The sequence below is a fragment of the Falco naumanni genome, chromosome 11 (genome assembly GCF_017639655.2).
Source record: "Falco naumanni isolate bFalNau1 chromosome 11, bFalNau1.pat, whole genome shotgun sequence".
Lineage (NCBI taxonomy): Eukaryota > Metazoa > Chordata > Aves > Falconiformes > Falconidae > Falco > Falco naumanni.
Genome location: NC_054064.1, coordinates 21,710,239 through 21,738,173, shown reverse-complemented (window position 1 = coordinate 21,738,173; position 27,935 = coordinate 21,710,239). Strand labels below are relative to the sequence as shown.

At 42.0% G+C, this 27,935-nt stretch overlaps 1 protein-coding gene across 1 annotated transcript; it reads left to right on the top strand.

The window, feature by feature from the left end:
• The first annotated feature begins 294 nt into the window (after positions 1–294).
• Positions 295–27,935, top strand: GIPC2 (GIPC PDZ domain containing family member 2). Its single transcript, XM_040610956.1, has 6 exons — positions 295–606; positions 8,424–8,609; positions 12,275–12,455; positions 17,141–17,250; positions 17,981–18,062; positions 26,449–27,935. Exons 1-6 carry the CDS (start codon positions 370–372, stop codon positions 26,601–26,603), a joined length of 951 nt encoding a protein of 316 aa, XP_040466890.1. The 5' UTR covers positions 295–369; the 3' UTR covers positions 26,604–27,935.

The window sequence follows — 27,935 nt, the reverse complement described above, 5'->3', positions numbered from 1 at the left end:
CCTTGCTTGAGTTACGGCTGCTACGGCGGGCAGCGGCAGGGGGCCTCGGTGCCCGGCCCCGCGGCGGCCCAGGCTGCGGGGCTGTGGGCACGGCGGGGCAGAGCGCCCGTCCCCTCCCGGGGCAGCGGAGCAGGGAGCGGGCCGGGGGGCGGCGCGGCGCGGCCGGGCCCTGCCGCACCCGGCGCCTCCCGCAGGCTCGGGGAGGCTGCGGGGCGGGCGGCCGGGGCTCGGCGCAGCCGGGGCGGGGCGGGGCGGCCGGCGGGCTCGGGCCTCACCTGGCGGCATGGCCGAGCGGGGCCGGGGCGGCGCCGGGGGCAGAGTCCAGCGCGGGCGGGCGGCGGCGGCAGGAGCCCGTTGCAGGCGCGGAAGATGCCGCTGGGGCTGAGGAGCAAGAAAAAGGAGAGGCCCAAGGAGACCCACAAGCTGGTGGAGAGCGAGGCGGCGGCCCCGGCCCCGGTCCCGGTCCCCGCGGCGGCGGCCCCGGCGCGGCTGCAGTTCCACACGCAGCTGGCGCACGGCAGCCCCACGGGCCGCGTGGAGGGCTTCGGCAGCGCCCGCGAGCTCTACGCCAAGATCGGCGCCGCCTTCCGCATCGACCCCGCCGAGGTAGGGCCGGGCCGGGCCGCGGGGGTTCCCGCCGTTCGGGGCGAGAGGTGCCGCCTGCCGTGCGGGGGGCGCCGTGCGGGGAGCGGCGCGGCGGGGCCGCGTTGAAGTGCTGCGCGGGAGGACGCCGGTGCCCTGGCGCGGAATGTCCCCAGGGCCCGGTGACCTGGTGCCGGCCGCCGCTCAGCGCGGCTCTGGGCGTTGGGGCCGGCCCCTGGTACATTTCCAGTGCAGGGATTACTGACTGTAGCGATTCGTTCCGGTTAAATAAATAAACAAATAAATGGGTCCATAAATAAACGGCTCCATAAATAAATAACCTATTAAATGGGTCCATAAATAAATAAATAAGTGTGTCCGTGAGGGTAAATACGCAGAATGAAGGGGATGGCACATGTAAATGCTTTAAATCTTGACTGCATCTTAAAAACCTCCAACTGAACGTGTGGTGTTTCGGAAGTTTTCCGCTTTGCTAGCTGATTACTTTTAAAAGGCCTACTCTTTTAAGTTAGGTTATATAAATCTGTTAACAGGATATTATTTTTTTTTTAAACTGTGCTGCCTCTTTGATCTTTTCTTCTGAGCCAAGTTTGAAACGTTTGTTTGGATAATGATTCGTTTGTGTTTGTAAATGCATTGTTTTTCCCTGGTTAAAAGGTAGCGGCCATATCGAGTTCTTCCGACTGGTTCTGTGAACCTTAACCTCTGAGTGACAAGTTGACACCGAGAAGCACCGACATGTCGCTGTGCCTGCCCATGTCGCTGTGCTTGCCCGTAGCCATGCGGCTTGACTTATTTTCTTATTTGTAGCTGGCTCTTTTAAAGCAGCAGAGGCTACTACAGACTTTGTTCCCAGAGTCTGCTGTGGCCTGACCTAGCAGCGTTTCACACAGTAAATTGTAAAAGAAGAGTGGCAGGAGTAGTGAGTACGGTCTAACCAGTCGCTGTTGCATTAAGTAATTAAGTACCAGTGCTGTTGCCAGCCAGCGCACCTATGTCCTAGACCTTTCCAGCTACTTTCTGACCTTCTGCTTCTCTGTTTTCTTTCCGTGCTGAGCTGCTGTTCCCCTTTTGTTCTGTTCCATCTCCAGTTGTATCTTTTACTCTCAAGTTCCCGTAATTGCCAGATGATTCTCTATTTTAGTTTTCTTCCTTTCACTGTTGAACTTTTGTTGCTGATCTTTTGGCTCTACTGACTTGAGAAAGAACAGCGTTCATCGGGAAATGCAATTTTGAATAAATGGTGCTCCCCCATTTCTCCTGCTAGCTGTATAACCTGACACCCCCAAAGGTTTTGGAGGAAGCACTGCATGTTTCATGGCCATCTATTGCCAGCCTTGTGCTACACTAGATGAGCTTCTTCTTTTCTCTTTCTCTACCGTGCCATTCATACTTAGTTTTGAGGCCATTTTTTTGTTTAACGGACATTATTGGTAAAAATGCTGGAGGCACTGAACTTAGAATCTTTTGCTCAAGAAATTCCATTTGCTTTAAGAAACTAAGTTGTATGAAATGAAAGTAGTGCTCAGAAATATTTCCTGGTGTAAAAGTGGTATAGCAAAGTGAAGAACCAAGACGAGAGACTCTTACAACAAAATTTTAGATGCACAAGATAAAAAAGGATGGATCAGAGAATAGCAAGGGGTGCCATGAATGTGAATTTATTAGGAACTGGTGAGCTTGCTGGAGGTAAGGAAAGACTGGACAATTTAAATGGTATTTTCTGTTAATTAAAGCTGCTGTTGGACAGACAGTCTGGTGTAAAGAGTAATGCCGGAACCTGCACCTCATCAAACTGAAAGACACTGAGGTGCTCAGATGCCATTTGTGGCTGTTACCTGTCTAGGAAAGTTTCTGTGTGACCCAGCGATGCTGAAGCCTACAGGCAGCGTGATACCTGAATGCCTTCGGAAACAGGTGCTATCACCACAGAGATCTCTGCACCGTAGTGACTGGGGTGGAAAATGGGGGGGTGTGAGGGGAAGAGCTCAGTGTAGAGAGCATTTGGATAACTGTTGCAGTAGTGAATGTGTTTAGTATGATATGTGAGGTTACTGCAGCGTAGGCAAGGGTATGGATTGCTGGGTAAGTTCCTACTGGGGTGTTTTAGTGCAGTTCAGGATGAGCTGTACTTGTGATCTGTCACTTCTCCTTTTGACTCCTCATGGTTCCAGCACCTCATTTCCTTTTTGTATGGTATCTTGCAGGACCAGCTGAGTTTAGCTTCTGCTGGAGAATCCTGACCAGGATCTGTGATTTACTGCTAATAGTGATAAAGAGAAGCTTGTATAAAACACAGTATTTGTTGGACAGACACTGACAAAAACTTCTGTACAGACCTGGATCATGAGTAGGGGTAGGACTGGGACACAACAAGACAGGTATAGCTTCAAAGGGGACACTCCTTCACTCCTATGATGTTTGTCGGGCATCTACAAAGGAGTGAGCTCTAACAGCAGCTTTCTGAGGCTTTTCCTGTACTCATCCTTCTGTAGCTAGGTCTTCTATTCTTCATCCATCTTCCTCAGTGAATATGTATCTCAGTTATCCCTTTTGAACCTGACTTCCAGCCTGCATTTCTGCCTACCTCTCTGACTTTTACCATGACCAGCATTTCTTGTTTTCCTGTTCTAGGATGTTCTTTCCACAGGGAAGAGGAGTGAAGATGGCTTCTAGCAATGGGTTGCCTATATTATTAGTACAAGTACTTGCTTTTTGAGGTAGATTGCATTGTTCTTGACTTTTAACTTGATTTTTTCAACAGGGTTTCAACAGAACTAAAAACCCATATAAATATATGCAATACTTAACAACAACCCATCCACAGTTATGTGTATGTTTCTAGTTGGATAAATAATACAAATATCTGCCCCATTTTTTTCTATAGAGGATGAAGTTGGAAAAAGTGTTTCTGTATGGTCTTGGCCATTTACGTTTGCGATTCCTCTGTGACTGTTGGGAGATGTAGCAGGGAATGTTAGGTTCCTCATAAGGGTGAAAGTGCTATGTACAGCCTATATGATGAACAAATGAGCACTGACCAAAGGACAATGTGAGTCTGTTAAAGCATTTGGTGGTGGTGTGCTCCTGTGAGAGCACATGGTAGGGCTTTAAAGTATTCAAAGTAGCTAATCGGGCACTGGGAATGTGGATATTAAAGTCCGACTGTAGCAGGGCTATTTCTTGATCAGATGAGAATGGAACAGTAAACAACAGAAGCTATATGGACTTTTGGTTTGTGTACTCATAATTTGCACTTTTGATTATTTTATTTGATTTAGAAGGTGAAGTATGGTGGGGCTGGTGAGGTAAGTTGCGTGCTCAGAGGGTGTGTCTGCAAAAAGCCCATGGAGGTTGGGGTTTCTTTCACAGCAAAAGGAATTTAACTTCATTAAGGGGAATACAGGAAAAGGGAGACCTTACTGATAGCACCAAGGCCAGGTAAAATGCAGCTCCCTCCATCTCTTCAGTAAATAAGAATTCAGCTGCTGAGCTTGCCTGGGCTGTTGTTCCGTGGGCCTTGCCTCTGCTAAACAGTTAAGTATACTGTGAGGCTGTGCCACATTAGACTTTTGTAGACATATTTGATGTAAGCCTGTTCAGTTTGGACTTTTATGAAAGAATACTGAAAAATAAGCCACTGCTGAAACTTAGGCTTCTGAGTAAAAGTGACCTTATAACAAGAAAAAATCGGAAGCATATTTTAGGAGGTTAGAGAAAAGGGTCAGCTTGTGAAATCCTTATCACCTTCACCAAATTGTTCGAAGTCTTAAGATTATATGCTTATCTGCTGACACAAATTGTTCACAATCTTGCCTACAGATTGAAGACTTCAAATGAACAAAGTCAACACTCCCAACAAGCCACCTCCTTCCAACCCTATGGCAACAATTGTTTGCTTGCTGTTCCCCTAGGTGTGATGTTTGCTGTGTTAATGACCAAATACTTTTAAACTGTATGGAAGAACTTACACTGTAGTTCTTGTGTGCTCTGGGTTAAAAAACAAAACAAAAACCAAAACTGAATGCTTATTTTATAGTACTTTGAATGTATTTGGGGAGGCAAACTTGCATACCTGATAGAGTATCAAAAGCTCTACTAGAACTTGGAGGACATGATTACTCTTCCAGTTGCTGCAGCTAGTCAAGGCTACGACATTTTCCCCAGGGAGAATAAAGGGAGGTGCCTAGAAAATGTGTTGATGATTTCCTGGTGTAATGATCAGTACATATATAGGGAAATACGTCAGTGGGTGTTATGTCTTGCTCAGAAGTAGAACTCTCGTTTCCCTACCTCTTAGAGAGAGAAAATTATTATCATCTCCTCTGTAAAGTTATCTGAGATCTACTGATTTTAAAAGCACTTTTAATAGCTTCTGAGTATGTCATCTATCAGTCAACTTTATTTTTGAGTTCTTCTCAAGGTGTAGGCTTAATATGGAAGTTGAGAATGTAATTAGTATATAGGTTATGCAATGTAGTATTGCAGTATACTTTATATAACACATAGTGTAACCCTTTTTATCTTAGCTCATACAGTTTTCTTTATAGAACACCCAGTGTAACTCTGTTTTTATTAGCTAATGTAGTCTCTCTTGAAAATACTGAGGCAGGGAATAATCTCTTAGTAATCTTATCTGAAAACATCTATTTTATAAGGTTATGCATAAGCCCCCAGTCCCTGCCAGCTGAATGGAATTTCCTTGTTATGTGTGCCGCACAAGATAAATCTCTCAGTGAAGGGAGGTATCCTAGATACTTCGTGACTGATGTAACAGTTATGATTTATAATATCTTGCTAAAGTTGGCATGAAGTGTCGCAACAATGGTATGCTGAGTTAAAGATCAAATGCATATGAAAGTTGAGGGTAAGAAGAGAGAGAAAAGACAACAATGAAAATTGCACGTTGAATTTTTTTCTTGCTTGATTTCTGAGTAAGAAAATTTCTATCAAAGATATAACGAACTCTGAGTGAGTGGAAGGTGGACTAGAGTAGCTGTGTTTTAAGTATATAAGTCGTTGTGAGGTACCTATATTAAATTTACATAAAATCTACAAAAAAATATAATTTTTGAATTCTTAGGTTTCAGTCATGTACAATAGAGCTGTACTGTACCTGATAGATGGTGTAATGGTATATTATCCTGAGTAGATACATCTTTAGTACATTAGTCTGCATATAACTGTTCTGAGAAAAAGCAGTTGTTCACTAAAGAGGATAAAGAATGATTTAAGTTTTATTTTTGACTGGCTGATGCTCTCAGCCTTGTGGTTAGCACAGAACTGACTCACAGAAAATTCTACAGACTTATAGGCTGTAGTAGGAATGCCATCCAGACGAAGGTCTAAAAAGAGAAGCTCTAGATCGAGTTTCTAAATATCACATTTCTGTTCTGTTGCCAATTTTATCTATTCAAAGGTGTGACAGTAGTCACTAGATGATTGTCTGTTTGACAAGGTCAGATGAAGGATGCTAATGTCTAAAATGTAAAGACATAGTGCTTGTCGTTCATTGTGGGAACAAGAACTGAGCTGCAGTTGTAAACTGGCTAAGTTACTAGCCTGAGAGAGTGAAAATGTGTGCGTGAACTGTATGTAGTCTGTTTGGATTGAACCATCTTGGTTAAAAAAATGTTGATGATTAGAGACGTTGATCATTTGTGTAATAAAATCTAATTTTCTACTTAAAACCAGCTGAATTTCTCTAGGTGGTGTTACAGCTTGAGTATTGGTTAACTGAAAACCTTTGCATTACCTGAGAGAATAAAACTGATGTCTGTTAAGGGTGTGCTGTTACGACTCTCATTGTTGAAGTGGGTGTTAGGTTGCAGTGGGTGTTTGATGGATTATAGGAGATAAGCAATTGGCCTTTGCAGTAGGGCTGTTTAGTTTTCTGTTTGGTTTTTTTTTTTTAAAAAAAAAACAACTAAACAAGACTCCCTCATCAAGAAATGCCATCCTGCTACTAAACTTTCAGGTTTTTTAAAACCAAAACTCCCATAGTTAAAGAATCTTAAGTTCTAGATAGCTTCAGAAACTTAAATACCCTCTGTGAAATACGTTAGGAAAAGTATTCACCCCTCATTTGACCTGGAATAGATATGAGTAGGTTGGTTCCTTTCGTTTCAGTTTTTCTGCTGTCATCCAGTGATGCCAGAAGGAAAGAAAAGGTGTTTGAAAGGTTCTGCTGCAGGGAACCCTGTCGCTCTGGGAAGTGTGGCGAAGGCAGGAGACCCTCCAGCCGTGGTGAAGCACCGGAGGGTTCGGCGGGCCGTGGGCAGGGGTCTGTGCCTGGGCTGTGGGGCAGCTGGCCGGCCCGCTGCTCCCGGGGGCTGCCACCACGGCAAGGCTGAAGGGCACAGCAGGATCCTGCTGCTGCTTCTCTTGGAGGCTGGGCTGGCTCCTGGGGTACTTGTTGGCACTGCTTTTTCCGCTACCCAGTTGGGAGCTGGTGTGGGCAGTGGGCTGTGAGGGGGTCTGAGGTGTGCTCTGAAGGAAAATAATACCCAGCAGGTGTAGTCAGGGGGTAGAAAAGTATCTGCTTCTGTCCTTGCCCTGTCAGAGCCCCGGGCGTGCTGCTGGCAGCAGAGCCCTGGCGTGGTGCTTTGCCACCTGTGCTGGAGGGCAACATGGGGTGGCAAGCCTCCTCCTTCCCTGCTTCCAGCTGCAAATGAAAGATGGTCTTTAGGGGTGCTCTTTGCCTCAGTGAAGTAGATTTTAGGGATTCTCCAAGTTTCTCATGGAGCTTTGACTTTGTCTGTCTTGGCTGCTGCCCGGGAGGCGGTGCGGGGCCTGCCTCAGCCTCAGCCCTCGCTCCCCTCCAGCGGCAGCTTGGCCAGGAGTCGGGCTGGTGTGGTTACTCCAGGTGTGAGGGGGAGTGTTGGGTTTATTTTTTTTCTCTTTTGGCTAGGCTGTTCAATACAGCCTATACTCAAAGAACAGAAAGGCCAAAGCCTGCCCGGACCAACCACATTCACCTGTGCAGCACCATGGTGGGCAAAAGCATCGTCTCTGTCCCCGGGCAGTGCAGCTGGTCCTGCCTATGGCCGGGACGATAAACCTCCCTGTTAGAGCACCACTAGCAAAAATGTAGGGAGAAAAAGGAGTGCCTAACACCCAGTGCTGAAGGGAAATCCCTCAGAAAGGCTGATTTGTAAAGAATTTATTTGGCCTTTCTCTTAAGCCTTGCTTCTACTAAGCTGGAACAGAGATGACCCCTACTCGTGCTGGAGGGGGGCTGGGAAACTAAGCAAACCCATCGGAGGCAGTGTGCTCTGAGCTAGTGGGGGAACACATGGAGCAATGTAAAACATTTCATGCTGTCTCATGATGCTTCTGTTTTGATAAACTCTTCCTCCGCCCCGGGCCCGAAACCGCTTTCAAGCAGTTATGTTTTGAAGCAGTTTCTAGTGATGTTTGAATCCTGTGGAATTTGAGGTGGGTGCACGATGAAACAAAAGGCGGTGGTGCCTCTTCAGTTTGCTTGCTTTAACCTCTGGAACAAGCTGTTCTAACTCAGGATGCCTGTGTCAGAGTTGGTGTGCTGAGGCAGGCCGTGAGAGGCTGCTCACGCAGATGTGTCTCTCTCCCTTGCTCTCTGTCAGCTCTTATCTGCAGAGTTTGAGCTGTTGATGCTTCATGTTATGTGCGTGGATAGAGACTGTCACCTCTCCCGGGGCAGCTGGAGAAGGAGAGTTATCATCATTTCACCTATGGATCTGTCAGAGAGGCCAGAACTATGCTCTCCTTTTATCGTCCTATGAAGTTCACCAAACCTAATACACTGTTAAACTTAATGAGTTTGCTTTCCTCCTGCACAGATCATGTTTTGCACCTTGAACACTCACAAAGCTGATATGGACAAACTCTTAGGTGCGCAAATTGGCCTCGAAGATTTCATATTTGCCCATGTAAAAGGACAGCGAAAAGAAGTAGAAGTTATTAAAACTGATGACGTGCTTGGGCTGACCATTACAGACAATGGAACTGGCTGTGCATTTATAAAGGTAAATTTAATTACCAGTGAAATACTTTGTTCTATAGAAGCTTCTGTTACTATAACAGGTTAATTATTGGTTTAATGATCCTTTAGAACTATACAATATTTTATTATCTTATATATATGGTAAGTAAAAAATACAGTTGCTTTTCTTTAGATACCTCATTCAAAATTAGTTCAGCTATTTCTGTACTGCATGTCATTCAAAAGTAGTTCATAGATTCATTGCTTCTGTAATGCCTATCAGCTTTACAATGTGAACATTGTATTTTCTGACCTACCCTGAGGTGGTAGGTGTTAGATACTGCTTATATCTGCCCCCTACATTTTTTCAAGTGAATTTCTGATGTCATTGATTAGGTGCTTATAGAACTTGAGTCACTCATGTGATGATGAGATCATGTTCTTTCAGTCTTCATGACTGTTCACAGGGCAGAAACCTTTGTGCTGTATAAGAATAGGTGCAAGTGCAGTGATTTTTCAGCTTTCCAATATTGTTGCTGTAGAAGATAGATAGGGTGAATTAAGAGGTGCTAAGGATATGGATTAACACAATTAACCACAATTAACTTGAGTAGCAACTATGGGCAGTAACATGTACAATATATTAATCATAACTGCTTTCCTCCTTATCTTCTATTTGACCTCCAGATACTGTGTTTTGAGACAAGTAGAGGCTGAGGAAATGATGCTATCCTTCTTGCTAGACTACGTATTAGGAACCTTAAACACATTTTCTGCCTTTTTTTAGATGCTTTGCTCTAATCTACTCCAATTATCCATTATTAGTGAGGCATTGGCAATTATGTTCAATTACTGCTGTCCCAGTCGCTATCCTCATTGCTATTGCAAACAGAGCTTCTTGTATAGAGAGGCTGTATTCTTTATTTATTCCTTAGCTACCATGGATATAAAATAAGATGTGGTTCAGAAACAGCTTTGCTTGTCTTTGTTGTAGAAAAACGTGATTGAGATCGCACTTGAGAAAGTCGAGATGAGGCAGAGGTTTCAGTAAGCATTTTGGTAAAGTCATAGCCTTGTTTTTGTGTTTATAGACACAAACTCTGAATTTCTTTCTAGTGGCAGCATCCATGCAGCCTGTGACATTGTCACACTGCTGCTTATGCGGCATTTTAAAAGAAGGCATTGAAAGCAGTGCTTCAGTGATTAAAGTTAACGTGTGCAGCACTGTACAGAGCGTTACTCTCTCTGTGCTTGGTTGGTAATACAGAGAGAGAGAACAGCCATCACGTAGACTACTGCATAATTGGGGCAGGCTGGAAAACCCTCACCACATTAGCAAGACAAGCTGCAATTTCCAAAATCACAAAATGTAATTGTATAAAACTTGTCTGAACGAATACATCATTGTCCTTGTACTAGTCTAATAATCAGCATTATTCTGAAAATGGTGCGGTCTTCAGGGGGATGCATCAATTTAAAGGAGTTTCTAGGACCTTGCTTTGTAGCTCGTGCATACTTAGCTGATGGAGTTTTGAAAACAGCATAGAAAATACATATGCAAAAGTAAAAGGTGTATCTTTTTTATACTTGGTTGTCTAGGAAGATACGTGGAGACTTTAAAGTTTGATAGATTCCGTTTTGGTTTTATATTTACTTTCCTTGAGAAATTGTTACTATGTTCTATCATTAATTATAATTTAATATTAAATTTACCTATCTATGGGTTGTTGAAAGCTGTTGTAATTTTATTGTATGGGCTGTTATGGGCTGTTGTAATTTTACTGTATTTTGAATTACAGGGCAGCTTCTAAGTTTGATACCCAGCCTGGCCAGTTTTTAAACCTGATGTTCCGAACTGCAGGTTCTTTTTCTATGAAAGCTAATGTTGTTTTGCCTTACTGAGAACAAAACTTTGTGTCATTCTGCTGTAACGAATTTGTTTTCTGGGTACATAGCCAGCTGAGAAGATACATTATGGAATTAAATTCACTGTTTCAAAGAATTGTTCAAAGAATAACAGTAGAACTTGAAGCATGACTGACTGGTGCATAAGGAGACATTATAAAATGGGTGCTGCAATTAATTTTAGGCATTGCATAGGAAATACAAGATCCTAGGTTCTAAAGGGACTGTAGAGCACTTGAAATACAGGCACATCAATTTCATCTTAATCACTGTGACAATGTAGTTTGACTGTCTCTGGTCAGTTAATTTGGAGTGATGATAAAAACTGAGTCATATGAAAAAAAGAAGTTTGGTGTGACACAAGTAACATAGCCAGTGAATATTGCTTAAAGAGTTTTGGTGTTAGGATCCTAGTGAAGGAGAAAATTAATTCAAGACATAGACTAAATGTTAATTGAAGTCTGGTAAGCATGCTTTTGAATCCTGGTCCCTGGTAACAGAAGTGCATTTGGGACCTGGTTTCTGGTGTGTTTATGATACCCTCCCACCCCCCCACCCCCCCCCCCTTCATTCACCATGAGGTTTCTTTTTGGTTTTAGTCTAGGTTAAAGAAAAAGGTGCTAGAAAGAGTTAAACTCAGCCTGAAGCTAAAAATTATTGCAGTATGTTATAGGACACTGAGCACTATCACACTTCCCACTGACTCTCTCAGATGGAGGCACATATGTGGGCTCAGACATGCGCACAGAAACTAGAAGCAGGTTTCTGAGATAGTTATACAGCTAGGCTAGGTGTCATGGTAGTAGGTGGAAATATGTTTATCTCCCTTGCCTCACTGGTATCTCACTCAAAGTTAGTCTGAACAACATCAATCTTTATTAAAAAGTAGGAAACTATTAGAATTGAACTAGTATCTCTACAAAATACAAGATACTCTACTATGTCATAGCTTTTCTATTAAATAGCCATAGTATAATGGCTTGCATGACTTAGGTGCATGATAAACAAATATGACAGCATATAACAACAATAAACAGAATCACTGAAATGTTAAGTGTCCTTTAATTGACTTGCTAAAACATAGAGGTCTTTTAAAGATATTTTTTTTCCTTGCTTTTTACGTTCCACTTCACAGAAACTATAAATACTAATTTCTGTTACATTTTATGACCTTTAGACCATTTGCATTTGTATTCCATGAGATGACATTTAGAGGAATTTCTTATTCTTTATTGTTATTTCAGAGGAAATACTTTAATATGCAGCTATATAGCTTGATGAGGAAAATGGTAGAAGTTTTATCACCATAAATAGGTCTTATATAAGACTAGCCCTTTATATTAGTTATTTTTTTAGTGTATCACACACTTTTTTTTTTTAATGGGCCTAGACCATACTTGAGAAAAATTCTGTTCCTATGCTTGTCTAGCTATCAAAATAAACCCCCAAAACTCAATTAAACAGTAACATTACTGACATGTTTAGGTTCAGTTTTAAGGCACAGAAACATTAGCCTATTCAGAAGCCTTAATTTCTAAAGTGTGATTGCATTCTTTTTTTTCTTTGTTTGATTTCATATTAAATGCTTATTAAAACACTTTATTTAAAAAATAATGGTTTCCAAAGTATGTTTTACGAAAATCTTGCAGACAAAGCATGATACTGGTATAATAAGCTCAGTGGCATTAATGTTGTTAACTGTCATTCTTGAAACTCTGTGGTGTCACCTCTTCACCTTTTAAAGAAGTGTTTCTAATTCTGTCTCTCTCTCTCCCCCTCTCTCTCTTTTCTTTTAATCAACAGCGAATCAAAGAAGGTAGCCTTATGGACCAAATGAAAACTATCTGCGTGGGAGATCACATAGAAACTATAAATGGAAAAAATGTGTCAGATTGTCGGCATTATGAAGTTGCCAAAATGCTAAAAGATCTGGAGAAAGGTCAGATGTTTAAGCTGCAGTTGATAGAGCCTATGAAAGCATTTGGTGAGTGACCTGACTGTCCACCTTGTTCAGTAGATATTGAAATTCAGCCTTGCATTGTAAGGTTTTTTTTTCAGATTGCAGCCAGGTGTCCACCCAAGGTAATAGAACTGCTGCAAGAAAGTACCTTTGTTTTTTTCTTTGAAGTGGGGAAATTTAATGATGGATTTTCTTCCATCTTGCTTTCTCTAGCAGTCATCTTGGCTCAGCCTAAGTCTGTTGCTCAGTTCTTTTGCCACTACATGATGATGCAAAAGAAGCAGAGGAATTGTTTCATAGATAGTTTTAAAGCATGCATCACTTCACCAACATGCTGATCCTCGAACCTCTCCTCTTTCTGTATTGATACGTAATCCCTGTTCACCTGTGTGTGAGATTTTTCTATTTCTGTACCCTTTACTGGGGACTGCACTCTCTAATGCAGAAGGATGCTGCAGAAAACACTGTCTGGGATTCCCTAGAGCACCTGTTTTGCTGCATGCCTGCCTGCTCTCCCTCTCCTCAACTTTTTTGTGGATTTCTAATCATACAGCAGGTACTCAGAAATGGAAGAAAGCAGTATGGCAAAGCTCTGTCTCTACCTACCGCTTGCATGCTCTGACAAAGTGATACTTATATAAGAGGAATGCATACCTACTGCTAATCCTTATGCATATTAATTTTATCAATGTGGTAAACAACAACAAAAAAGTAGGTTTAGTTCAGAGAGTCAAAACAGAGACTGAGTTTTATTCTTGATTTCTTTATATCCCTGCCCTCCTAACTATGTAGCATTTTTCTGTAATAAAAACTTCAAAATACTGCTAAATTGTAAGTGTATATGAGTTCTTCCTTGTGCATACCCGCACTGACAGCAAGTTCAAAATCACCATCTTCATCACAGCAGCAGAAGTTTGAAATTTTTATTTTTCAAATCTTTTTTTACCTGTTAGTAGTTTACAACTGCTGTCATACACCAATCTTGACACTTGGTGTCAGAATAGCAGCAGAAATTGAAAATGAGAGAAATGTGAAGATTTCTTTTTGCTTTTGGTGCTTCTGTGAAGAATGAGGATTATGAGTTAATCTCTAAGGCATTTGGATATAAGTTGATACTCCAGTTAAGTAAATGTGTATGTTATACATTACACTAAAGTAGTATTACATATGTATAGTATTGCAATTGGTAATACTGCAATACCTGTTTAATATGGGTCTGTAATTTGTATTCAGTGCAAAATGCATTACATTGTTTGTAAAGACCAGGGTAAATCAGCATTTGATTGACTTCAGCCATTGTTTAATAGTAATTACTTTGGTCAGGTGATTTAAGATACCTTTTAGTCTGCCTGTGATGTGGAGAACGGAACCTGCTAATTCCACAGCAATACCTTTTATCTGACACTGAATTAAGAGGCAATCAGAGCTTTTTGGACAGATTTTTGGAAGATGCACATTATTTTTTAACCTACATAAATTAATTCACAAGTTGCAGTGCCTAATAGGTTAGAAGATCCCACCTCTAGCCTTCGGTACCGTTGGGCTTCAAACACGGTTTTATTCAAGGTAGTGTTTAAGCTGCAGCATGCTGAAAGTAGCCCCAGAGGAAATGACAAACAAGATCCAGATCCTGCTGGACAAGTAGGTGCTGAATTCCTGTTGGTTTCAACACAAATTTGTAAGGGTATAGAAATAAGAGACAAGACTGCGTGCAATTACTAACTTTTATTTTATTTCCTCTCAGCTGAATGTGAAATAAGGATAATTTGCTGGTTGGATCTCTTTCTGCCATGTGCATACAGGCTGCTTCAGCTACTCTAGGCAAGGCTTGTAGCACAGAACTGAAGACTTGTCTTATTAAGATTGGTCCTTACAAGTCACAAGCTGGCCCTCTGTGAACTGGTGAAAAACTAGAAACAAAGTAAAGGCAGCATAACACAAACTCTACATTTAAATTATGTGAATATGAAAAATAGTTTATGTGATGGCCAGGGAGATTTGGTCTGAAGTATTGCAAATAAAGGTTAGGCCAAATCAGGAGATTCAAGGCGCTAATGGTGACAGAACCAGAAAAAGTTGTATGTTTTGTCAGGAATGAATTTTTGAAACAAGTCTAGCAGAAATAAGCAGTAAATAGGATTGCAACCCTGAACTTCAGGAGAGCTAACTTTGGCCTCTTCAGGGACCTACTTGGAGGAATCCCATGGATTTGGGCTCTAGAAGGCAGCAGGCTCCAAGAGAGCTGGCTGACCTTCAAGCATCACTTCCTCCAAGCTCAAGACAGGTGCATCCCTATGAGTAAGAAGTCAAGCAAATGGGGCAGGAGAGCTGCATGGATGAGCAAGAAGCTTCTGGCAAAACTCAGATAGAAGAAGGATGTTTACAGGTTGTGGGAAAAGGGACAGGAATATAGGAGGAATATAGGAATGTGGTCAGAACATGCAGGGAGGCGATGGGGAAGGCTAAAGTCTGTTTGGATTTAAATTGGTGGGGGATGTCAAGGACAACAAAAAGGGCTTCAAGTACATCAGCAGGAAAAGGATGACTAGGGAAAGTGTGGGCCTTCTCCTGAATGAGGTGAGTGCCCTGGTGATGAAGAACACGGAGAAGGTGGAGTTACTGTATGCATTCTGTACTTCAGTCTTCACTGCCAAGGCCACCCCTCAGGTTTCCCAGACCCCAGAGGCAAGAGAGGAAGTCTGGAGAAAGGACAGCTTTCCCCTGGTCAAGGAGGATCACATTAGAGATCACTTAAGCAAACCTGACATCCACAAATCCATGGGCCCTGATGGGATGCACGCCCGAGTGCTGAGGGAGCTGGTAGATGTTATTGCTAAGCCATTCTCCACCCAGGAAACTAGAGGCCACTCTGCCTCACCTCCATCCCTGGAAAGGTGATGGAACAGCTCATCCTGGAGGACATCTCTAAGCATGTGGAGGAAAAGAAGGTTATCAGGAGTAGTCAACATGGATTCATCAAGAGGAAATCATGCCTGACCAACTGATAGCCATCTGTGATGGAACAACTGCCTGGGTAGATGAGGGGAGAGCAGTGGATGTTTTCTACCTTGATTTTAGAGAGGCTTTTGACACTGTCTCACACAACATCCTCATGGGCAAGCTCAGACAGCGTGGGTTAGGTGAGCGGGCAGTGATGTGGATTGAGAACTGGCTGGATGGCAGAGCTCAGAGGGCTGTGATCAATGGCGCAGTCTCGCCGCAGGCCTGCAGCGAGCGGTGTTCCCAGGGGTCAGTGCTGGGTCCGGTCCTGCTCAACTTTTCCATCAATGACCTGGATGAAGGCACAGAGAGTACCCTCAGCAGGATTGCTGACGATACCAAACTGGGAGGAGTGGCTGATACACCAGAGGCTGTGCTGCCCTTCAGCAAGACCTGGACAGGCTGGAGAGCTGGGCGGAGAGGAACCTCATGAGGTTCAACAAAGGCAAGTGTAAGGTCCTGCACCAGGGAGGAACAGCCCCACGCACCAGTACAGGCTGGGGCTGGCCTGCTGGGGGGCAGCTCTGCGGAGAAGGCCCTGGGAGTGCTGGTGGACAGCAAGTTGCCCATGGGCCAGCAGTGTGTCCTGGTGGCCAAGGCAGCCAGTGGGACCCTGGGGTGCATCAGGAGGAGCGTGGCCAGCAGGTCGAGGGAGGCTGTCCTCCCCTTCTGGTCTGCCCTTCTTCTGTGCCCAGTTCTGGGCTCCCCAATTCAAGAGACAGGGAACTACTGAAGAGGGACCAGTGGAGGGCTATGAAGATGACTAGAGGACTGCAGCATCTCCCTTCCGAGGAAAGGCTGAGAGAGCTGGGCCTGTTTAGCCTGCAGAAGAGAAGACTGAGAGGGGATCTTATCTGCAGATATCTGCAGATCCTGAAGATCTTCTTGTGGACATTGCACCTATGTGACTGCTAGTAATCAAATTGTTAGCGCAGTGTGGCTCATCATGAATTGTTCAGCTGTAGTGTTTGTACCATTGCATCAGTGAAAGATGGAAATGTTGCAATGCTAAAGCTGCTACACAGCCTGCCTCTAAAGATGGGGGTAAATCAGCATTTTACTGGTGACTTCATCCATTATCTAATATTAGTAATAAATACTTTTACTTTTCTGTGGAATAGGGAACTAAGATTATACAAAGTGCATACATGAAGTTGAGTGCAGTAGGCCTGCATAGATGTATCGGTCAATGGAAGTCCAACTTCGGCGCAGTCAAGCAGATTATCAAAGTCTGAAGACAAGAAATTGTCAGTGAAACTATGCTTAGAATACAGTTAATTTATAACTAAAATTTTACATATGTTCAGATCTTGATTAGAATAAAAAGTGAAAGTAATGTAAGAACTACAGCAGATATGTCGTATTCTAACCTACTATATACTTACTTTTGTTTGGTACTTTTTTCTTTTTGTAAGACTTTTTATAGAATAGTTTGGGTTGGAAGGAACCTTAAAGATCATGTAGTTCCAAGCCCCCTGCCCTGGGCAGGGACACCTTCCACCAGACCAGGTTGCTCCAAGCCCCATCCAGCCTGGCCTTGAGCACTGCCAGGGATGGGGCAGCCACAGCTTCTCTGGGCAACTGTGCTAGTTAGTGCCTCACCATTCTCACAGTAAAGAATTTCTTCCTAATACCTAATCCAAATCTACCCTTTTTTAGTTAAAAACCATTACCCATGTAGTTGTTGTTGTTGCTTGTTTTGTTTTCAGAAAAGCTGGAACCAAGGTCCAAAGCTGGAAGTCTGCCAGGGGCTAAAATCTCCAGAGGGAGAGAAACACTTCGGCTGAGAACCAAAGGCCCTGCTACTGTGGAGGAAATGGTATGGTTATTTTAGGGCCCTTCAATAGTTTAATCATCTAGCAGCTGATTTATTCTTCCCCAAAGCTGATAATGTAAAGTAGGAAGGAAAAATGTGAATGTTACAAAGATTGCAGGACTTATGACGATGACTGCCTTCTGTATGGAGACATGCTTACATTAAAGTTGAAGGCTAGCAGGCATAGGATGGGGCTGAGGAATCTGGAAAGAGAGAGCCTATGTTTAGATGTCATGGGTTACATGGATGACTTTAAGGTAGATTAGACCATGAAGTGTTGAAAAGAGGGAAGGAGAAAAAAGAAGGGGAGGATAGTTGAAGAGCTGGGTTTGTTTCTCACGCTGCAAAGTGCACTCACTGGTGTAAGGGTTGTTGTGAGGAGAGGCTAATAACATACATTGACATGAACGTGTCTAAAACCTGGATTAGGGTTTGGAAAAAGGAATGTTATTTATACTGGTTTCCTCTAAAGCTGATGAGGATTTGATGAAGATCTGCCATCAGGAGATGTAAAGCACCTGTTCAGTTTGGATGTGAGCTGTGTAGCTTGATGTTAGGAGATAGGCTCTGGTTTGTGATAAGGGAGACAGTGTGGCATGTGTTTTACTTGTAGGTTTGTAAGTCCAGGTGGTCCAGAAAGGAGTAAGGACAATCAGTGGCAAATTGCTCGTTATTTTGAAATGTGTGTGGATATAGTTGTAATTCTGCTTTTTTTCTCCCTTTTTCAACAAAGCCAACTGAAGTTGAAGAAAAAGCAATTAAAAAAGTGGATGAGCTTCTTGAAACGTACATGGGGATAAGAGATATTGAATTAGGTGAGTTTTTAACACATACATTACTACAAGATTAAATAATTTCTCATTTTCTGTAGTCTAAAATGTAAGTACTTTAGTCTCTGGATGTAAGTAAAGCAAAATTTGTCCAACATGCAGTCTCAAAAACTTGCCTGTATTTCTGCAAATGTGTGTGTCTGATACAAGGCTTGTGCTAAGAGATTCTTTTGATGTAATTAATTAATCCTCTATTCTTCCTGCATGTTATCTGTACAATATTGCATGAATTATTTAGTAGTTTGCCATTAACTGTCATCACTGTATTCTTTCTGGCATATGTTTTCTAGTGGAGCTTGTGTGTACCACGTTTAAGAGTCATTAAGGATAAGCACGTCTATTTGGTTTTTTGCTCTTTTGCCTCTTGGCTTAGACACATCCAAGTTGATCACTAAAGTTTGAATGTGAGATCTTCATCAGTGAAAGGGCAACTATTTAGCAAAGGAATCTGACAAGGTAATTGCACAAATTTAATGAATCCTCTAAGACCTGGGTTCTGAAGAGCATGGGAAATTTCCCAGGATATTTACTAGCTATCACAATAATCAATTTATAATTGAATTATAAATAAATAATGAAAGAAACCATTCAATCCTAGTTACAAAAGTTCCTTAAAACTGCACCAAACTTCTCTCTGTTAATCTGACAACTAAATAGGAGCTTCTGTTTGTATGGGAAGAAGCTGCAGTGTAGCTGAGCAAGAAGTGCCGCTGTGTAGCTGGCTGTGACTGGCCTAGTCCTCGTACAGTCTTGTGGATCTGCTAATACTGAAACAAAAAGGAAGGTATTTATTGTTATGGTAATAGCTAAAAAAAATCAGCCAAGAATTAGGAAAGGATAAGCTAAATAGAAAGCAATCTTGAAAAGAAAGCTTTTATGAGAGAGAAGTGGAAGAGGCAAAGCAGAAGAGAAGATAGGTCTGGCATGAAGCTAAGGGTAGAGGAGGAGGGTTGGACAGGCAGCAGTTAGCACAAAGGAATGAGAACAACAGGAGATTATCTGAATACCCAGAAGTCCTTTGTTGGCTGCTTCTACCAGCAAGTGTCTGACTGGCAGCTTCTACTAGCTTTCTCACAGGAAAAATTGTAGGTAAAGTATTATTTGTCCCCCAGCCTAAGGTAGAGGTGGGCTTCCTGGCATAGAAGAGAGAACGGAACTTGTGAATTCTGTTTTGTAGCTAATACCTAAACTTCCCAGTTCCCAGAAAACTAAAAATTCTCAAAAATTCCCTTCCCAACAACTCCAATATATGATGCCCCTGCCCTGTAATATGCTCCTGGGAGCCCTGTGTGGTGCTGACCCTCTCTTTAGGTTAGGGAAGATCCCATGTTCTGTTGCTCTCCTGCAGCCCCTGCTGCTCTGTCTCTGGCTCAAGCTCCAAAGCTCCTAGCCTTGTGCCAGCCACCTCTCTGGGAGCTGCTTTTGTCCTGCAGCTGTTGCAGTCCCAGCTCAAGCCGGGCCCCTGTGGGCTCCTGTCCTTGCAGGTTACCTCCGAGGTCCTCAGGCACCTGGCCTTACAGGAATAGGTGGCTGTAGGTGCTCTGGTTTTGGTGTCCATAGCCCGCAACCCTGAGGTCCTAGGCTAGAGCATGGTTTCTTGGGATTTTGAGGTGTGCTATGCTCTGCTCTGGGACAGGGAAGCAAGTTCCTGTGGGAAGTGGTGTTCCCTGTGGGCTCTCCGTATTGTAACGGGATGGCTCTTGTACAGTAGACTGAGGAGTTCTGCTTTCAGCACGTATGGCTGAGCTGATAGCCAAGCACCTGGTGGTTTTCCCATTAATTTCTTGATCTAATGTGCTTCATCTTTCTTCAGTGTGTAGTTTGGAAAGTGTCAAAGAACGTCTTAAAAGAACTCTCAAAAAAGGAAGTGTTCTTTGTCTTCAGATACTCTTTTCTTCCCAACTGGGTTGTTGTTTTGCTCTTCACCTCTTCATTCTCTTCCTCCTAAAAAGGCAGAGAAAGAGAAACTGTCAGGAACAGGATACTACAGGGTTCATGTAGCTTTAGTTTACACCTTTGAAACCATTTCCTAAAGTTCAGATCTTGAAGTCAAGGGCCAATGGTGATGACAAAAGTAAAAAAAAAAGTTTTATCCTTTTTAAACAATTAAACAGCTCTAGGACTCTTTAGGAAAGGAGAGCTAATCACCTGTCACAAATCTGTTCAATTAACACATGTCAGTTTTTCATATACTGGATGTGATCAGTCACCCATGAAAATGAAATATGAGGAAAGGATTCATTCAGAGAATGCCAATCACCACTCAGCTAGAAATTTCACTCATTACTCAAGCCAGATTAGTTGAAAATGCAAGTCATCACAATGTGACAACCGACAAGTGATTAAGATCTCAATCATTGCTCACTCCCGTGCAGTTCTGTTTGTCAGAAGCTTTGGATGTCAGTTAATACTGCTCTTTCATCTCCATTCAAGTGACACTTGCATGGTGTGATTGAATTCTAAAACAGTGCCCCAGTTTTAAGCCAAAAGTTAGAAAGAAAGGAAAGAAAAAATAATGTAAAATTACAGACAGAATTAAAGATGAGATAAAGCCCTTAATTTTTGCATAGTTAAGTATCTTGACAGTTTCAAGAATGGCTGACTAAATCTGCACACAAATCCCTAAGTTGGAGCAAAATGCTTGGAAATAATTTAATGAAAATGTGTACATGTACCTTTTTTTCTTTGGCACAGTTATTTATTTTCAGAGATCTAAATGCTCTTGAGATTTACATACCTGCCTTTTGAATGCACTTTTACCTTTTCACCTCTTTATTTTACTGAAAGCTGCACTTAATCTGCAGAAGGGACACTTGGCTCTGGAAATGTATTCCTCAGCCATTTTATGGGTACATTAGAAATTAGGCCAAGGCTTGACTTCAGCCTTCTTTAAAAGGTAAATGCACAATTGAGAGATAATTCAAGTTATTTTAAATCCTGTCAGTGCCTTCTGGTAAAGGAACTTGCACAGCTGATTAATAGGAGGGAGTCAGGAAGCAGTAGTAATGAAAAATACTGGTGACATTTATTTTTTTAAATCAGTGAGGCTTAAATTGTTATTTACTGTATTTGTTCCCAAAGATTCTGGGTGGGGGAAGCTTGGATCTATGGGATCCAACCCCAGAATGCTACCAATGGATAAATGATGGCTAAAAGGTCTTCCTGTCCAAATTTTGTCTTTCAGCATCTTTTGGCTAGCTCTTCATCTGCTGATATTTTGTCCTATTTTGTTCTATTTTTACACTTCATTATTTCCTTTTTGTTGTTCCCTATGATAATGTCAGACATTATATCTTTTTGCATATTCTCCATCTCTTTTTAGAAGGATTTCAAATCTGCTTCTCCACACTTTATTTTTCAAACTCACTGCCTAGTCAAAATGTCCTAACAGGTTTAAACTTTTTGTCACCCAAGCCTCTTCTCTTGGCTCACAAATCCAACCCAGCAATATTGGGTAGATGTTTTTATCTTGAAATGCTCTGACTAAAGTGATATTCTCCTTGAATCTGTTGTTTTCTGCTCCTTTTGTTACCAGTCTTCCTTTCCCCAAGGATTTTATTGTATACATGCTGGCATATATTGTTTATGACTGTACCGTTTATTTACTCTGAAACAATAATGGGACCTCTGTGAAAACGGGAAAGGTGGCAAGTCTGGTTAAACAAGAAAACTTCTCCACTTCAAGAAGAGCTAGTACTGAGTAAGGTTTCTTAATAATAATAATAATAATAATAATTTCTAATGGTTCGTTGAGTGCCAGATCTGACGATGTTCAACATGAAACTGTAACCAAGTAATGTTAAATGCTGGAAACTGCAACAACACACTTCATTTTCTGTCATGTCGTAAGGAAGCTGAAAGTGAATTTTAGCTGTATTAAATTATCAGGCCAGAATAATAATATTTGTTACCTTTTGATGAAGGCAAAGCTTCTGATAGCATTATAGCTAAGTAAATACTGAAGCTTCTGTTAAGTCTTCTGAAAAAGTTTTTTTTAGAAATTACAGGATAGGGTATAGGTAGCAAAACCACTATGTAAGGTAGGTAATGGCAGGCAGATTGTAGCTTTCATGGCTTGTGCGGCTTGTGTCTGTCAAAAGGGAAAATACGAGTTTTGTGAAAGATCTTTTGACGTTATTTTAAAGGGACTGTTTAAGAAGCCAGCATACGTCTTTGTTAGCGTTCTGGGAAGCCTGATATCGAGCTTCGCAGTTAAAGTTGAGAAGAATTCTAATTCCTTTCATCACTCTTAAATTTGCTGAACTTTTCACATTTTATGTAAAAATCCCTCAGGTATGAGCATTGCCTGAAGTGAGATTAAAAAAAATATGATAATCTGAAAACAGGGCTATCTGGAATGTGGAGAAGTATTTTATTGGAATAAAATTCCTGTGATCACTCATTGTGCAGCAGTTACAAGAAGCAGTGGGGGAAAGGGAGGGGGAGTGGAGGTGATTCGGCACGGAGCTGTCGCCCTCGGAGAAAAGTTTGCTTTAAGCTGGCAGGTACCTGCTGGATGCCTTGGCGATCTGTAGGTTTTGGTTTGCCTCGGGAATTACGCGTGGCAGGTGTCCTTTTGTCACCGCGTGTGTTTCGCCCAGCCGTGCTGCCCAGGGGATGCCATCCCAGCGCTGCGGGCGCAGGCTGCCTGGGGGATGAGGATACGTGCGGGGGGCGACAGAGGAGGCCTGCGGGGTGTCTGTAGGGGTGAGACCCGGGGAGCAGGGCTGCGCTCTGCCGGGCCCTGTGCCGCGGGGGTACCGCATCGGCGTGAGCGCCGGGTGGCGCGGGGCGCGGCGGTGCGGCAGTACAGCCCGGCCGGCGCCAGGGGGCAGCACGCAGCTGCCGAAAGCCCTGCCCCGGCCCTGGGCACCCCGCCAGCTCCCCCGGGAGCCCGTTTCCTTACACCAGGTGAATGGGAAGGGGAATGTGCTTTAGCAAATGCAGTGTACACGTGAAGTGCACCCTGGCAGCGCTGACTGCAGTTGCTCAATGCGGATGAAAACGCTTTTATCTGAGGCTGCTGCTTGAGCACGGTGGCGATATGCAGAGTCCTGCTTGACTGGGTTGCAAATTGTCTTGATTATCTAAGTTTAGTGGATTTTGATTTCAAATTTGGTAAATCTATAATTATTTTTAGGGTTCTGTTTCAAAATTTGGGAGGCCCAATCTTTAAAGAAAATGGCATGTGTAGTAACATTTTCTGTTAATGACAGAGTTTATTGCTGTGTAATTCTGAGGTTTCAACTAGGGCGGCTGGACTGTGCTATAGTGATGTGTTGTCTTGTTTTATCCCTGCTGTCTGTGTCATATGGCTCTTCCATGTATCTTGACCAATTTGTCTTAAAACTGGCTAAATTCCAGGTATTCCCACTCTTTCTGCTGGAACACTTGCCTAGATCCTTGCTCTGATAGCAAATTTTTAAAAATATCTTAACTATGTCTAGACATGTTTGCTCTTGGCTCACCTTGCACAACTCTTCTCCCTCCAGCCCCCTCCCAGTGTCCATACAGAATAACTTCATATCCTGGCTCATATCCAGAAATCGGTGAGGTTTAAATTACACCCTTTACCTCCAGGGTTGCTCCTCTGTAAGCACCTTCTTATGCCACAGTGTGAGGGGATATAGAGTGGTGTTGATCAGGCAAACATTTGTCTTTTGCTTGTCAGGAACAAAGAAAGGTCTTCTGTTTAATGCCTATTTCCCATCCAGACTCCTCTGAGTCAGTGTCCCAGGAACTTCACAGGGGACACAAAAGCATCAGCACCACAGGGACAGGGTTCTTCTGGCAGGGAAGCCGGTCTTGAGAGTCCTGGAGAACCCCCCAGTGGTGCCTGGGAAGCTGGGTTACACTTGAACTGTCTCTCTCGATCGCAGCAGTTTGTTTGTCAAAATTTACATCATTTTTCCTTGGACTGCTTTGTGTAGTTTGGCACATTGCGATCCAGTTCAGAGCCTCATGTCTGAACACAGTTAAAACCAAAACGTCAAATTTCTTCAGAAGTACTGTTGCTGACGTCTGCAATGTGGAATATGGCTCAAGTTTGCTCACAGCTTGTTACAAGTTTGCGTAACAGCAAACACTGTTTGCCAGAGTTCATAACTGTCAATCAACTTGAGCCAAGTTTCAGGTCAACAAAGTAATATTAAATACATTTAATAAAACTTCAAAGCAGAGGAATTTTATTTTCCTTTTTATCAGAGAGATTTTGCCATGTCGTGGGCAGCACTGTCCCAGCGTAGGTGGTCTTCCGTGGCTTCGGAGCTTCCTTCCCTTTCTCGGGCACATGTTTTCCACTCGGCTATCCCTCTGAGAAAAGGCTAAAAGCAATCAAGTCCTTCAGTGTGATGCTTGAATTTGATATGATCATCAAGAAAATACATCAAAAGTATAATAGAAGATGGAAGACATCTTGCAGTTTAAGGCAGGTGTGTAAAGTGATAGCGAAATGAAGGAGACTTTGAGGGCTTCATCTATTGTACAGTACCATTTCTTGTGATTATGAACAGAGGCTGTGGAGCAGAGATACAATGCAGAAAATAAACTGCATTCAGCAGTGCTGTTTGTGCTGAGTCTGTTTTACAGAATCTTGTGCATCCCTCAAACCATGATAGCCTGGTGCCAGTAGTTCTGCTGGCCTGGCTTAACTGGGAGCAACTCCTGTGCTGACACTTCTCATCCTTCAGGGAGGTGCAGGTGCCATGGCCAAGACAGGTTTGAGCCCTCACAGTTTTCATTTGCTCCAATAATCCATGGGCTGCCAACATCCAGTGTTTGGAATAGACTTGGAATTTGTTAGAATCTGCAAAACTGTGCAGTGGCTGAAGGTGAGGGATATGCACGGCAGCTAAGGACTGAGCAGCAACCCCAGTGTAGGCGTTTCCAAACTAAAGTCTAAAACTTGATAAATTCTGATACTTGGGTGTTAAATAAGAAAATGCTGGACAGCATGGATGTATAAGATAGCATAGTCTACCTCTGTTGTATCAGAGCTCTCTGCTTCAACTCTCCTGAGTACCAAGACGTTCCTAGTCTTTGGTGGCTGCAGTTTGTTGTGCACAGCAAGGCCTTTCCCTTGCTCTTGCACAGTTTGAACCACGTGGCTGACACTTCCAGAAATAACTTTTGTCTTCTTCATCACTTCCTAGTGGCATAAACACAACCTTTCCCAGCCTTGAGGGTGCTGTAAATTAAAGATTTCCTTTTCAGAGCTGGAGTTAATAGTAACCAAAGCAAACCCATGCACTGAAATTAGTTACTTTGTAGTTCGGGTGGTATGGAAAAAAAATGTAGATCCAAGCAGAAGAATAATGTGGCTCACAATAAATTCCTCATCTGTTTACTGCCTGGAGGTGTGTTTGGTGTTAAAAAAATGCACTAAAGTTAACTAAAATTAAATATAATTAAGCTGAAAAATTAAGCAAATCTGTTTGAGGTCATGTGGCAGTTTCTTGAGAGGACAACTTCTTTCAGGCAGTTGCAAACCTACTGTGTCCAATACCTAATAAATCAGATTTTAATTTTCTCTGTGTTTTATACAACACAGTAGTTGACCCTAGTATTTGAAATCTTCCTAAAATAGGGTATTTGAGTGCTTTCTCTAGGCCTGTTTATCATTATTCCTTTTTAAATGCAGGTCATACTTAACATTTGAACTCCTAAACCAGGTTGTTGCTAGCAAACCCACACTAGCGTGGTTGCATGTACCTGTGATGGAGGCTGGATGTCATTTTCCATGTTCAAACTCTATGCCTTATGGTTTTCTGTGAACAACTTGGCCTCTTTAAACTCTGACTTGCTGAGATCTTTTCTTTTTGTTTAGAGGAAAAAAGCATTCAGGTTTGCATTTTGATCTTCTGGTTTAGATCAGTAAGCTCATAGCAAACTCAATGAAGTTGGTGGTGAACTGGCAGGGGTCCTGTTACTGCAGAAGAGTTGTGCTTAACCTTGTTTTTAGACCCATGCTTCCTGTGCCTTCAGTAAGGAATTCAGAATATAATTTAGTAATTTATAGTTAATTTAATAATTAAACTAATAATGCAATTAAATTATTAAATTAATAATTAATTTAATAATTTTAAATGAAGGTTCATTGAATCAAAAATTAAACCTCTGCCAAACAAACAGAAGAATATATAACAAGCACTCCAAGGGAGTTCTCCTGTTTATCAGAGCAGAATGTAACTGCTGTGTGGGGATTTAAGTACATAATTCCTATTGAATCCTAAATTCAGTAGTAGGTAAGCTTTACATGTCCCTAAACTGACCTTACCTGGTTTGGAAAGCAGACCTTCAAAAACTGTCTTGACTATATACGTTAGCTGTCACTTTCACGATAATTACATTATTTTGTTTTGTTGCTTTTTAGCTGCAACAATGGTGGAAGCTGGGAGAGACAAGAAAAATCCAGATGAATTTGCAGTGGCATTGGATGAAACTCTTGGAGACTTTGCATTTCCAGATGAATTTGTCTTTGATGTATGGGGAGCAATAGGTGATGCTAAGCAAGGACGACTGGAATGAGGATTGTGCAGTTAAAAAATGCAAAATGATTTTCAAATGTGTACATCAGAATTTTAATACTTTTATTGATATGAATCTAGGGTGCTCTGTATAAGTATTCTTATCTAGACTTTCTTTTGCAAAGGAAGGTTTCTAATAGAAATATGAAGATGAAGGTAACCCCAAAGTTCTGACAACTGCATATTTAAAACAAACATTTAATTTACATATAGAAATCACTGTGAGGAGTGTGTCAAGGAGATATATTTATACAGATTTTATGAAATTTAGATATTTTTTATTGTACGTACACTTTGATATCAATAGTCTGAAGAGTGTTAGACATATGTAACCAAGAGTTTGGATTATTTTATCTCTTCTTCAGAAAGGTTTATAAACTTGTTGAAAAACTACCTAGCTACACGTTGCAGTTCCCTGGTCTTCTATTGTCCTTTATGTATTCATGTGTGTACACAAAGAGCTGTAGAAAACCTTTCTTACAGTTTGGCCGGGACATAGTCTTCTTCGTAGACAGAGCTGGGAAGAAGCTACCCTTTTTCTCAAGAACCTGAGTTCAGGAAAAAACATATTCCTCGGAAACATGAGAACTCTTTGAATGAAAAATACTTGCTTTCATTTGAGTCATGGGTATTACTGAAATGAGTAAGTACAGCAGAAACACTTAAACCAGGAAACTGCTGCTTTATTCAGATGCCATATTATTGCAGTAGGAATTGCATAGAAAGAAACAAATGTTAATTTTGACTACTAGTCATGTATTTGAATAATATTTGTGATCTGGCACTGGAGACTAGTGTATGACTAAGTGCTTAATTGATCTTTGCATATGCTAAATGATTTGCTGAGGTCCTATGGAGTTCCCCTCTTGTCTGCTTTTTTGGTTTTTTTTTGTTTGTTTGGTTGGTTGGTTGGTTGGGTTTTTTTTTTACATGGCAACGTAGGAGAAACATTGAAGGTGTTCAGACCTGGAAGATACTATTGTAAAGTCGCAATCACAGTTTGATTGAAAATGTATGCCTAAAGCCTGAAATAATAGATTAAAATAATTTTAGGCGTTAAGGATTTCCAATTATATCATACATAAACATAGTTTATAACTGATAGTATTTTACTAATAAATCTCAGATAATTGAAAATGAAATTAAACAAGAATGTGGGACCTCACCTGGGAAGGTGTCATAGTTTTTTAGATTTTTATATTTGCATAAGCATATAAAATAATAGGTATTAGAAAAGTTTTTTCTATATCTACTGTGTAGTTACTTTTCTTCTGAGGTTAATGTCTTTAACTGTCTTGCAGAGATCTCTTTAAAATAAAGACTATGCCAGTAA